The sequence below is a fragment of the Trachurus trachurus genome, assembly GCF_905171665.1.
Source record: "Trachurus trachurus genome assembly, chromosome: 6".
Classification (NCBI taxonomy): domain Eukaryota; kingdom Metazoa; phylum Chordata; class Actinopteri; order Carangiformes; family Carangidae; genus Trachurus; species Trachurus trachurus.
This window is the reverse complement of record NC_139897.1, coordinates 31,152,390-31,164,650: the sequence shown is the minus strand read 5'-3', so window position 1 is coordinate 31,164,650 and position 12,261 is coordinate 31,152,390. Positions and strand designations below refer to the sequence as shown.

At 43.9% G+C, this 12,261-nt stretch overlaps 1 protein-coding gene across 2 annotated transcripts; it reads left to right on the top strand.

Annotated features, from left to right (window-relative positions):
* Positions 1–391: 391 nt before the first annotated feature.
* On the top strand, positions 392–11,671 carry ftsj1 (FtsJ RNA 2'-O-methyltransferase 1). 2 transcript variants are annotated; one of them, XM_083973915.1, is made up of 11 exons: positions 392–465; positions 1,274–1,407; positions 2,313–2,382; positions 3,910–4,042; positions 4,180–4,258; positions 5,401–5,453; positions 5,551–5,604; positions 7,123–7,225; positions 8,111–8,194; positions 8,322–8,425; positions 11,172–11,671. In XM_083973915.1, the coding sequence occupies exons 2-11, from the start codon at positions 1,287–1,289 to the stop codon at positions 11,379–11,381; spliced, it is 1,011 nt and encodes a 336-aa protein (XP_083830041.1). In that variant the 5' UTR covers positions 392–465; positions 1,274–1,286; the 3' UTR covers positions 11,382–11,671. The 2 variants fall into 2 exon arrangements, with proteins under 2 accessions (XP_083830041.1, XP_083830042.1); XM_083973916.1 differs by having other exon boundaries at positions 416–465; positions 1,277–1,407.
* The last annotated feature ends 590 nt before the right edge of the window (positions 11,672–12,261 follow it).

Here is a 12,261-nt window from a genome sequence, read left to right as displayed (position 1 = left end):
CACCTGCAGCGACTCCGTGTGGCTGACACGCACGGAAGGAAGGAAAAAAATAAATCAAAATCAGGTTATTCGTTTTCATAAACAACAATCATACAGTTATTTATGTGTCTGAAAATTATATGAACATGAAACTTTACTTTTTTTAAGTTCAATTCTGAGGTTAGGTTGTTGCAGTGAGTTAATGCGAGTAAAACATGATAATATATCACCATGTAGCTACACCATAGACTGTAAAAAGAGAGCTACACAGAAAATGCTGGTTTTATGTGTTATTTATACACATGGATAACATCAATCACAATTAAGCATTGAATATGATTTGTTTTGAAATAAATAAATAAAAACATTTAGATGATTAGTTTTAACGATGTGGTCTTTTTGCTCAGGCTTTTCCCGGGGCAGCCGCTCTCTCAGGCTGAGGGGTCCTTCTCCTTCCGTCGTCAACATCTGAGCGACACGTGAACAGTGAGTGAAACGGCTCATAAACTCTGTTTCAATCTTTATAACCTCATTGTTTCGTGTTTATGTTAATGATAAACATGTTTATATTCAACACCGACACACACACACACACGTTTAAACTAACACCATGAGCTCAGACTGTGAGGGAAATCTGCTGCTTCGTGTGCGAGCGACACCAAACCCCGTCTAAAATGTAAATAGAAACAATATAATCCTTTACACAGAGCCGCACGTGCACGTCAAATGACAAATAAATAGACTTCTCCATTCACAAATATGTCTTCTATAATTCGGCTTATATAGTTAAGACTTAAACATTTGTCATTGGTGTGACTTTAGTAAAAATGAGGCTGTTTTTTTGTTGTTTTTTTCACACAAACATATATTGCATTCCTTTTTCCCACAAGGCATCAATTTTTATAAATAAAACCTACAAGGCTTTGTATAACAGAAAATAAGTACTTGTGAAATAAATAGCATAAATGAAAAAAGGAAACACAAATTCCAAGGCACCTTTTCCCCTAATTTCTCAACATATTGTGACGCTTTGCAGTTTCAACCATGTTATAAATTTTCTCATGTTTATTCATTAATAATCTTAAGCAACTGAAGTGTTTGTTTAACTCATTTTTAAATCAAAATATTAAGGGAGACTTCATTTTCTGTTGCAAGAGTGGATGTTGTAGCTATCTGCCCAAAATGATAACTATGTTTATCAGGTCAGACATTTTTTGTGGGATGTTGTCTTTGAATAAAAGAAATAAAGGAGGCAGATGTGTGATAGTTTTGTGTGTGTGTTTGTTTTCTCCAGCAGAGCAGCCAGGATGGGCCGCTCCTCCAAAGACAAGCGGGACATTTACTACCGTCTGGCCAAGGAGGAGGGCTGGAGGGCGAGGAGCGCCTTCAAGCTGCTGCAGCTGGACGAGGAGTTCAACCTGTTCACAGGTGACACAGACACACACAGGACACACCTGTCTCACCGCCTCCTCCTGTATGGACCACTAGAAATAAAAACCTTAGAGAACATGTGACATATGGAGTGTTTTTTACATTAGATTTGACTTTATATCTAATGATGTATTTCGAATATATTTTATTTAATATTTGACAATGTAACTCTGGTTCTGGGATCTGATCTGAGTTTCCAGCCCTCCGTTTATTTAACCTCTTAATGTTAAAATCTGTTGTTTAACATTCAAAGTAAGATTGTAATGCTTTTATAGAGAGTTAGATAAAGAGTCTTTACACACACAGTGAAACCTTAAAGGGACATTGTGTAGGAATTCCTCCCATCTAGCGTTGCGGTTGTTATATCTCAAGCAACTCAGTCGTATTTTTCATGCTGCATTCACGTGAAATTGGGCAGACGGCAGACGGACGACAGCTGCTGCACGTAACGGCATAAACAAGCCTCTATGTAAACAAGTGGTCCGTCAGCACGAGGCAAAAGAACACACGTGACAATATGTTGTCATGGCGATGTCGTATTGTTTTACCGGCTTTCTCTGGACTTCTGTGACTAAAATGACATCTGGTTTGTTAGCGACGGCCGTCTGCCCGACTGCAGGTGAATGCAGTATCAGTGTAACGCTTCATTCCTCCTCACTGCGTTACCACGGTGACTTTTCACAGAGATGTGGTCTGGATGGAGGGGAAAAAAAATGTGTAATGTCTCTTTAAATTTTCTCAAAATAGAATAATTAATTCACAAATCATGAACTGTGTCCTAAAGACTTTTGATCCTCCTCTCTGTTTAGTGTTTTACACACAGTTGTAACATCCAGAGGGCTGGTGAGTTTAAGTTTCCTTTAACTTTTCCCTTAACGGCTGTGTGTGTGTGTGTGTGTCAGGTGTGAACAGAGCCGTAGATCTGTGTGCAGCTCCCGGCAGCTGGAGTCAAGTCCTCAGCCGTAAACTCAGGTGAGTTTTTTATTTTATTTTTTCATGTGTGTCAGAGCTGCTGCAGGTTTAAAGGGATAGTTCAACATTTTGGCAAGTTGGCCCATTGCCATAATCCCTATAGTCATTAGCAGTAGTTGCCTTCAGAGACTGTTTTTCATCAAGCAGTCTCTGTATTTACCTAGACTGCTTGATGAAAAACTGTCCCTGAAGGCAACGTGCATCAGCGGTTTTGCATGAATTTCCCTCTAAAACAACTCTGTCTGGTAACGTTGTGTTATTATCTCATAGCGTGGTGAATGTGCAGGTCACAACTTGTCCACCAGAGCGTTGTGGAGTCGTTGGATTGTGTATTTGATGAGTTTGATGAGGGAAACCAATAAATCCCATAATGAGCCTCTGTAGCGTAGCTCTGAGCAGCTCATGGCTCTGCTCCGCCGTTCTAAAAACAGCTTGCACCGACAATTAAAGGTAACGAACCTACTGCTATGACTATAGGGATTATGGCAATGGTCCAGTTTGCCAAAATGTTGAACTATCCCTTTAAAGCGTTAGATTTTGGTAGTGTTGTAGTCAAGACCACCTAACCCGAGACCAAGACAAGGCCGAGACTTTGAGGGGCGAGACCAAGACAAGACCGAGACCAAACAGAAGAATTATAGTCGATTTGTCATATTGAAAAATAAATGTATTTCAAACTGTTGGTAAAGCCACCCAGCCTGCAGAAGTAGCTACTTAACCCTTTTTACATGGTGCTTTCAAAAGCAGCAATGATGCTGTTACAACCAATGTATGAAGAACAACACTTGAAAGGTGATTCTCTGATGAAAAAAAAAAATACTGTAGCCTACATGATTTTTTTTGTTGTTGTCATTTTTCTTAAAATGATTCAAGTCCCCCCCCCCTCTCTCGTCCCCCCTCTCTTCCCCCCCTCTCTCTTTCTCTTTCTCCCCCCCTCTCTCTTTCTCTCTCCCTCTCTCTTTCTCTCTCTCCCCCCATCTCTCTTTCTCTCTCTCCCCCCTCTCTCTTTGTGTATGTGCAGCTACAGCTTAAATTAACTGGGAAGAAAAGACGCTCCGCCGAGTGTAACATATAGTTACATTCGCTGGCGGCTGGGGTGACGTCAAACTTTTACCGTCACCTGGTGTGGGTTGAATAAGAAAATTAAATGATTGATGACTTTGACGGCATCTCTGCCGCAGCCGGTGCCTTCCTTTCTCCCTCTTTTTCTCCTCTCTGACACGTAGGTGGCAACGTAAACACTTTAAAAATAAAAGACCGTATTGTTACATTTTAATTCGGGAAGTTCTTGCGGTTTAAAAAAAAAATCACAGCAGCTGTGGACTCGGCTGGTCTTGACAAAAAATCCCGAGACCAGCTCAACCGAGACCGAGACAAGACCGAGTAAAAATTCAGCCGAGACCGAGACGAGACCAAGACCTTGAAAATGCGGCCTCGAGACCGGTCTCGAGACCAAGACCATTCTCGAGTACTACAACACTAGATTTTGGGCATGGTAATGTAATGTTAACTGTGTTTAACTGTCAGAGGGCGGGAGGAGAAGGAGGAGAAGGAGGAGGAGGAGGAGGAGAGGGGTGAGGAGGTGAAGATCGTGGCGGTGGACCTCCAGGCCATGGCTCCTCTGCCGGGAGTCACTCAGATCCAGGGAGACATCACCAAGGTAACGAGGAGGAGGAGGAGGAAGAGGAGGAGGAGGAGGAAGAGGAGGAGGAAGAACGTTAGAGTTTACAGGTCATATATTGATATTGGTAAGTGTGTGTGTGTGTGTGTGTGTGTGTGTGTGTGTGTGTGTCTCAGGTGTCGACAGCTCAGGAGATCATCCGTCACTTTGAAGGTCGACCGGCCGACCTGGTGGTTTGTGACGGAGCTCCAGACGGTGAGACCTCCTTCTCCTCCTCCTCCTCCTCTCCTCTTCTCTCCTTTCCTGTCATCCTTTTCTTTATCCTCCTCTCTTCTCCTCTCCCCTCCCCTCCTGCTCTTCTCTCCTCCTCTTCTCTTCCTCTCCTCTCCTCCTCCTCCTCAGCTCCTTACCTCCTTCTCTCCTCTCCTCCTCCTCCTCCTCCTCAGCTCCTTACCCCCCCCCACTCTCCTCTTTTCTCCTCTCCTTTCCCCTCCTCTTCTCTCCTCTCCTCTCCTCTTCTCTCCTCTCCTCCCCCCCCTACTCTCCTCTTTTCTCCTCTCCTTTCCCCTCCTCTTCTCTCCTTTCCCCTCCTCTCCTCTCCTCTCCTCTTCCTTTCCTCCTCCAGATGGTGAGACCTCCTCCTCCTCAGCTCCTTACCTCCTCTTCTCCTCTCTTCTCCTCTCCTCTCCTCTCCTCTCCTCTCCTCTCCCCTCCTCTCCTCTCCTCTCCTCTTCTCCCCCCCCCCTACTCTCCTCTTTTCTCCTCTCCTTTCCCCTCCTCTTCTCTCCTCTCCTCTCCTCTTCTCTCCTCTCCTCCCCCCCCTACTCTCCTCTTTTCTCCTCTCCTTTCCCCTCCTCTCCTCTCCTCTCCTCTCCTCTCCTCTCCTCTCCTCTCCTCTCCTCTCCTCTTCCTTTCCTCCTCCAGATGGTGAGACCTCCTCCTCCTCAGCTCCTTACCTCCTCTTCTCCTCTCTTCTCCTCTCCTCTCCTCTCCCCTCCCCTCCCCTCCCCTCCTCTCCCCTCCCCTCCTCTCCTCTCCTCTTCTCCTCAGCTCCTTACCCCCCCCCACTCTCCTCTTTTCTCCTCTCCTTTCCCCTCCTCTTCTCTCCTCTCCTCTCCTCTTCTCTCCTCTCCTCCCCCCCCTACTCTCCTCTTTTCTCCTCTCCTTTCCCCTCCTCTCCTCTCCTCTCCTCTTCCTTTCCTCCTCCAGATGGTGAGACCTCCTCCTCCTCAGCTCCTTACCTCCTCTTCTCCTCTCTTCTCCACTCTCCTCTCCTCTCCTCTCCTCTCCTCTCATCTCCTTTCCTCTTATCTCTCCTCTCCTCTCACCTGTTAGTTTTTGTAGTCCTTCACCTGTTCTGACGTGTTACTTCCTGTTGTTGTGTCGTGTCTCCGTAGTAACGGGTCTCCATGATGTCGACGAGTACATCCAGGCTCAGCTCCTATTGGCTGTGAGTTCTCAGTGTGTGTGTGTGTGTGTGTGTGTGTGTGTGTGTTCACCTGTGTGTGTCTCTGTGACGTCACACTCTCGCCCTCGTTGTGTTTCAGGCTCTGAACATCACCACTCACGTCCTGAAGCCTGGAGGAACGTTCGTCGCCAAAGTGAGTTCAACTGTTATTGATTATCAGAGATGAACAGAGTACTCGACCCCAGTACTTGAGTAAGAGTACAAATACTACTGGTCAAAATTCACTCCGTTACAAGTAAAAGTAGCTCAGTCGACATGTTACTCGAGTAAGAGTAAAAAAGTACTTGCTTTTAAAGGTACTTAAGTATCCAAAAGTACATGCTTTTAAATGTACTTGAAGTAAAAGTAAGAGTAAATTTCTTATTTTTCACATCAATGAATTACTATAATTTTTTCTAAATGAATTTAAGGAGCTTTTAACTCTTGTTAGTGAGAATGAACTCTTTGAAACCAGCTGCACTGATGTGCTGCTTTTAGGGGTTATAGGGTTTCCTTCTTTGACAAACACAGCTTGTGTCCAATAGTCTTAAATTTGTTGAATTATTGTGTCCAAGTCTTAAATCATTTTAGACAGGTCTTAATTTCTCTTATGCCCACCATGGTCGAGCATTTCACTCGCATTTGACCCTAAAAAAATTCATAATGGCCATAAAAAGTCTTAAATTTGAGCTGGTGAAACCTGCAGAGACCCTGTTTTAGAAAAAAAAAAAGGGCAGACCTGAAAGTAACCAGTACTTTTCTAGCCTGGCTCTCGCCAGACCCTTGTAGTTCCGCAAAGCTACGCTGAGCTCCACACAAGGGTCTGGGACTGCTCCATAGGCGATTCATTTCAGAAGGCGGGGCCTTGTAAAAAAATTCTTGTATGTGATTGGATAAACCACTTGTCCGTTATCTTGAAAACATCCTTGCCACCAATAAATGCCTTCAAAACCGTTCTCTGTTCATCTTTCAAAGAATTAATATTCGATAGATTCGACAAAACAGTTGAAATAGCAGAATCAATGCCAACGCACGACTCCTCACTGCGAGCCGCCATTGTTGTTTGACTCAAACAGTCGCTTCAGCGCTACGTCACACCTCAGAAAGTCCCGCCCGGCGATCCTGATTGGTTCATTATTTTTTGCTCCGGGGAAGAAGTTTGCATTGGCCTCGAGTCCAGACCCTTGTGTGAAGCTGAGCGTAGCGCCTCTGGTGGAGCTTTGCGGAACTACAAGGGTCTGGCGAGAGCCAGGCTAGTACTTTTCAGCCTTCCTAGAAATTAACTCGAAAAGTAAAAAGTAAAAATATTTGTCTTGGAAATGTATTCAAGTAAGAGTACAGTAATAAGTACCAAAGAAATCTAATACTCAAGTAAAGTACACATTCTCTCGATATACTCAAGTAAATTTACTCCGTTACTGTCCACCACGGTTTATTATTGATCACTATTTCACGTGCTGCGTTCAAGGACGGTGGGGAAAATCAAATGTGACATGTTTTCTGTGTGTGAGCTTTGTAATTCCTTTTCATCTCATGAAAAAAGATGAGTATACTACGAACGCCGGATGTATTGGCCACCGCGGTGTAACAGCCAGGTGCGTGCGCTGCAGCAGTGCATTGTGGGCCGTGGCTGTGTTGACCGGGTGGTGTCCCGTCCCGTGTGTCTCTTCAGATCTTCCGAGGTAAAGACGTGACGCTGCTCTACTCTCAGCTCAAGATCTTCTTCAGCGGCGTGACGTGTGCAAAACCTCGCAGCAGCAGGAACTCCAGTATCGGTGAGTGACGCCGACCAATCACACGCCTCCGTCCGACCAATCACATGCCTCCGTCCGACCAATCACACGCCTCCGTCCGACAGACTGTTACACACAAGTTTTACCGTGTTGATCCAAATCTGTGACGACCTCGGTCTGCAGAGGACTCCTCTCTCCTCTCCTCTTTTACTTTCCTTTCCTCTCTTCTTCTCTCCTTTTCTTTCCTTTCCTTTCCTTTCCTTTCCTCTTCTCTCTTCTCCTCCTCTCCTTTCCTCACATACACTTTTCCTCTCCTCTGCTCTCTTTTTTCTCTTCCTCCTCTTCTCCCCTTCTCCTCCTTTATTCTCCTCACATACTAGTTTCCTCTCCTCTCCTCTCCCTTCTTCTCCTCTCCTCCTCTACACCTTCTCTCCTCTCCCCTCCTCCCCTACTCATTTCCTCTCCTCTCTCCTTTCCTTTCCTCTCCTCTCCTCTCCTCACATACTCATTTCCTCTCTTCTCCTCTCCTTTTCTCCCCTCTCCTCTCCTCTCCTTTTCTCTCCTCTCCTCTCCTCTCCTCTCCTCTCCTCTCCTCTCCTCTCCTCTCCTCTCCTCTCCTCACATACTCATTTCCTCTCCTCTCTCCTTTCCTTTCCTCTCTTCTCCTCTCTTCTCCTCTCCTCTCCTCTCCTCTCCTCTCCTCTCCTCTCCTCTCCTCTCCTCTCCTCTCCTCTCCTCACATACTCATTTCCTCTCCTCTCTCCTTTCCTTTCCTCTCTTCTCCTCTCCTTTCCTTTCCTCTCCTCTCCCCTCCTCTCCTCTCCTCTCCTCTCCTCTCCTCTCCTCTCCTCTCCTCTCCTCTCCCCTCCCCTCCTCTAGTTTTACCATATCTGATGTCTCTGCTTCTGTCTCTGTCTCGGTCTGCAGAGGCGTTCGTGGTCTGTCAGAACTACCGTCCTCCTGAAGGCTACGTCCCCAACATGTCCAACCCTCTGCTGGACCACTCCTACGGTAACTATGACGACTCCTCCTCCACACCTGTCTGCACATCATCTGCTGCAGCTGCTCTCAGATCAGATTATATAACTGGTTCTGGTCTCATCTGGTCTAACCCTAACCCTAACTCTCTGTCCGTCAGACGTGGACTTCAACCAGCTCGAGGGTCCGAACCGGGTCATCGTTCCCTTCCTGGCGTGTGGCGACCTCAGCGCCTTCGACTCGGACCGGACCTACCCTCTGCAGGTGAGGGGGCGGAGCTTCATCCTGCTGGTCGACACGGAGACCTGGTTCATGGTTCTGTGTTAATTAACCTGTTAATAATGATGTAATAACGTTTTTAATATGGATTTTAACAGGATAATTAATATATAAATGAACTAATGACAATATATAAGGTAGACATTTTCATTATAAGTGAAAATAGGTACATTTAAGGTCATTTTATCCCTTAATAAACCCCTTATACAGGGATATATCCACCAAATAAATCCTTTAAAGGGACAACGAGGAGTTTCTATTTGGTTATAAAAAAGTCTCACATTAATGTGGATGAATCTACGCTACCTACACTTGTTAATGGGCCCATTTTAGATAAATATATCATTTTGTCTATATCGTTATTTTGTTATTATTAGTGGTGGTGGAAATGCTGGTCGAGCCGACCAGCGTTTCTTTACTTTCGGTTTCGTGGCGAGTCATGAGAATAACGCAGCCGAATCGCCGTTTATGGTGGGAACTACGACGGTATGTGATCGTCTTCCAACCTCTGACTTTAATTCTTGATGAATGAAAACATGAGTCTGTCTTGCGCCGGTCAAAGAATTTCACGGTGCGCGGAGGCTCATAAATGTAGTGTGAAAACACTTCGCTTTTCCAAAACTCCTCGTTGTCCCTTTAATAGAATAAAACAGAAATGTTCATTTTACTCTAACACATACCTATAAATAGTAATCTCATCAAACTATATATTTTACTTACCCATTATTTATCTCCAGATGGGATAAACTCCAGATATCATGCATTAATTAAGAGTAAATGTCCTTTAAAGGTTCAAATTAGACATTCATATAATGTTATATACAGTTATGGTCAAAATTATTAGCCCCCTTGGAACTTTTTGATAATTCTCTAAAATAATGCCCAATGTTTGCAATATTCATACAATTTAATCCAGTAAATCATTCATCAATGACATGACCCCTTTTTGGTACACTTTGGAATGTAAAATAAATATTCAAGATTTCTTTATGACAAATCTGGTCAAAATTGAGATGGTCAAAATGATTAGCCCCCATGGGATTTTTTGATTTCAAAACAAATGCACTCAGTTTGAAACCATACCTGAGCAGTCAATTAGGTCTGAAAACACACCTGAGCAATCAATTAGCACTGAACCTTATTTAAGTGACTCCAAGAAGCAGAGTTAGTATCACTTGACCACTTGAATGAAAGGGATACTCTGACATCTTTGTAAGAAGCAATATCACCATGCCAAAAAGCAAAGAAATCAGCCTGGACCTCAGACAGAAGATAGTGGATCTTCATCATCAGGGGGAAGGATATACTGCCATTTCCAAGCGTTTCATGGTGTCTAGAACAGCTGTCCGTTGCATCATTGCAAAATACAAAGAAACAAAGTCTGTTAAAAACAAACCTGGCCGTGGCCGAAAACGCAAGATTTCCAAAACTTTGGAGCGCAAAATAATCAGAGATGTCAACAAGAATCCCCGGACCTCTGCAAAGACGATTGTTGCTGAACTGGCTTCGTCTGGACTTGATGTTTCACGCAAGACTGTTGTGAGGGCCCTTCATCGTGGTGGACTTAAAGGTCATCGACCAAGAAAGACCCCTTTGCTCTCACGGCGGCACGTCAAAGCCCGACTGAACTTTGCCAGAGACAATTTGAAACATGAGGGTCAGTTTTGGAAGTCCGTACTTTGGTCTGATGAAACCAAACTTGAGCTGTTTGGGCATATGGATGCTGCTTTCGTTTGGCGAAGGAAGGGCGAGGCCTTCAACCTTAAAAATACTGTCCCCACAGTGAAGCATGGTGGTGGAAGCATAATGCTGTGGGGCTGTTTTGCTGCTTCAGGCACAGGAAACCTTGTCCGGGTGCATGGGACCATGAAAAAAGAGGATTATGTGGATATTTTGGAGAACAACATCAAGACATGTGCTGCCAGTCTAGGGTTAGGTCGGCGCTGGGTCTTCCAACAAGACAATGACCCGAAGCATACATCAAAATTAGTCAAGGACTTTTTGAAAAACACCAAAATCAAGGTTCTGGAGTGGCCCTCTCAGAGCCCTGATCTCAATCCTATTGAGAATCTGTGGAGGGTGCTCAAGGTTCGGGTCCATGCTCGGAGACCAAGTAATTTGCAGGATCTTGAACAATTTGCCAAGGAAGAATGGGCTAAAATCCCTCAGGAGACATGTGCCAACTTGGTTACAAACTACCAGAAGAGGTTGTTGTCAGTTTTGGATCAGAAAGGTTACACTATTGACTATTAGTTGTCAGGGGGCTAATAATTTTGACCATGGCATTTTTTTGTTTTTTTCTTGTTTTGGTTCAGCAAACCAATAAAAATGTTCATTTGACCTTATACAGATGTTGTCTTTGTTCTTGTGGACGCACACAAACTATAAATACTTAAGGTTATGGCCCATGTCATTGTAAGGATGAGGATTTTATTTTATTTCATGAGGGGGCTAATAATTTTGACCTTAACTGTAACTGTTTTTTGCTTTTTCCCTACATTCCTGAATTGAGTCAGATAGTCTATAATTAAAAATGCCAAATCTCTGCTCATTAATGGATTTGTCAGATCTTTCATATTAAGAGTTAATTACAGGGAAAAGACCTGTATTCATTAGAAGAGGCTTTTGAAATGGTGGTGTTTGTTAACGGGTGTAGTTTTTTAATTTGGTCTCATCCTGCCTCTGACCTGTGTTAATGATCTAACACTCTGAATGTGTTGTGTGTCTTCAGCTGGATGCAGATAAACAGTATCAGTACACGCCCCCCACCCAGCCGCCCATCTGCCCCCCCTACCAGCAGGCCTGCCACCTCCGCAAGAACAACCTGCTGTCCCGAGAGGACGCTCCATCTGCCGGGCCCAACCTGAGCCGGGACGAGCCAGAACCAGGACCAGAACCAGGACCAGGACCAGGACCAGGACCACCAGCAGAGTCCACCTGATGCCCCTCGCTGCTGCTGGACAGAGACGTGTGTGTGTGAAGGAGCACCCGGACACGATGTGGATCTGTGGTCAGGATGTTGTTGATCCAACCGGGGGAGAGAGTTTTTATCATTTATCCTGATTTAGAGACAGATGCTGCATCCACGGGGCTTAAAATGATGTTTTTTGACCCTCAGGACCACCGTAGTTTTTACCTTTTAGTCAAAACAAACCATTTTTTTCTTTGTTAATAGAAACTTTGTGATTGACAGTTGTATGTAAATAAACCAACAATAAAAAGACACATGAAATAGAAAGTTGCATTTTGCATCTGACTCTAAAAATATGAAATGATTTTACCAGCTACAGTTAAACATCATGGATTAAAGGTATTTTAAAAAGAAACAAAGCTTGGAAGCTGCAGGGCGATATCTCTCCTGAGCTTGAAAGAGATTTACTAAGAAGTTATGATGTGTTTATATTTATGTAAATGTGTCTGCATGGAGCCATATTTCTATAAAACCAGTAGAAATAAAAATAAGTGTTATCAAGACATGTTAAATTAAATTTACAACTACTATCACTATTTTAATTTTAAACACAATAATTTGGGTATAATTTAAGGCACAGCAAGGTAATTGTATTTATATAGCCTGTTTGTACAAACAGTTTGTCTCAAAGGTCTTTATACAGCATCCTCAAAAATCAAAAAACCTTTATTGTCCCTTGCAAAAAGCAGTGGAAATTCGTCTTTGATGTGCTCACAGATGTGCAAAATATAAAAAACACAGTTTAGACATAAAACAACAACACAGAATAAATACAGTACAGTAATGAGGACTCTGATCGACAGAGGAAAAACTCCCAAGGAAAAAAACCTCTTAACAGGGGAAAAATTGG

Bases quoted from the DNA above. Each gene is read 5' to 3' on its own strand.
- ftsj1 (XM_083973915.1), top strand. From the start codon at position 1,287: ATGGGCCGCTCCTCCAAAGACAAGCGGGACATTTACTACCGTCTGGCC. The intron at 7,226-8,110 runs GTGAGTGACGCC...CTCGGTCTGCAG, and splicing joins CAGCAGGAACTCCAGTATCG to AGGCGTTCGTGGTCTGTCAG. The intron at 8,426-11,171 runs GTGAGGGGGCGG...GTGTGTCTTCAG, and splicing joins ACCGGACCTACCCTCTGCAG to CTGGATGCAGATAAACAGTA.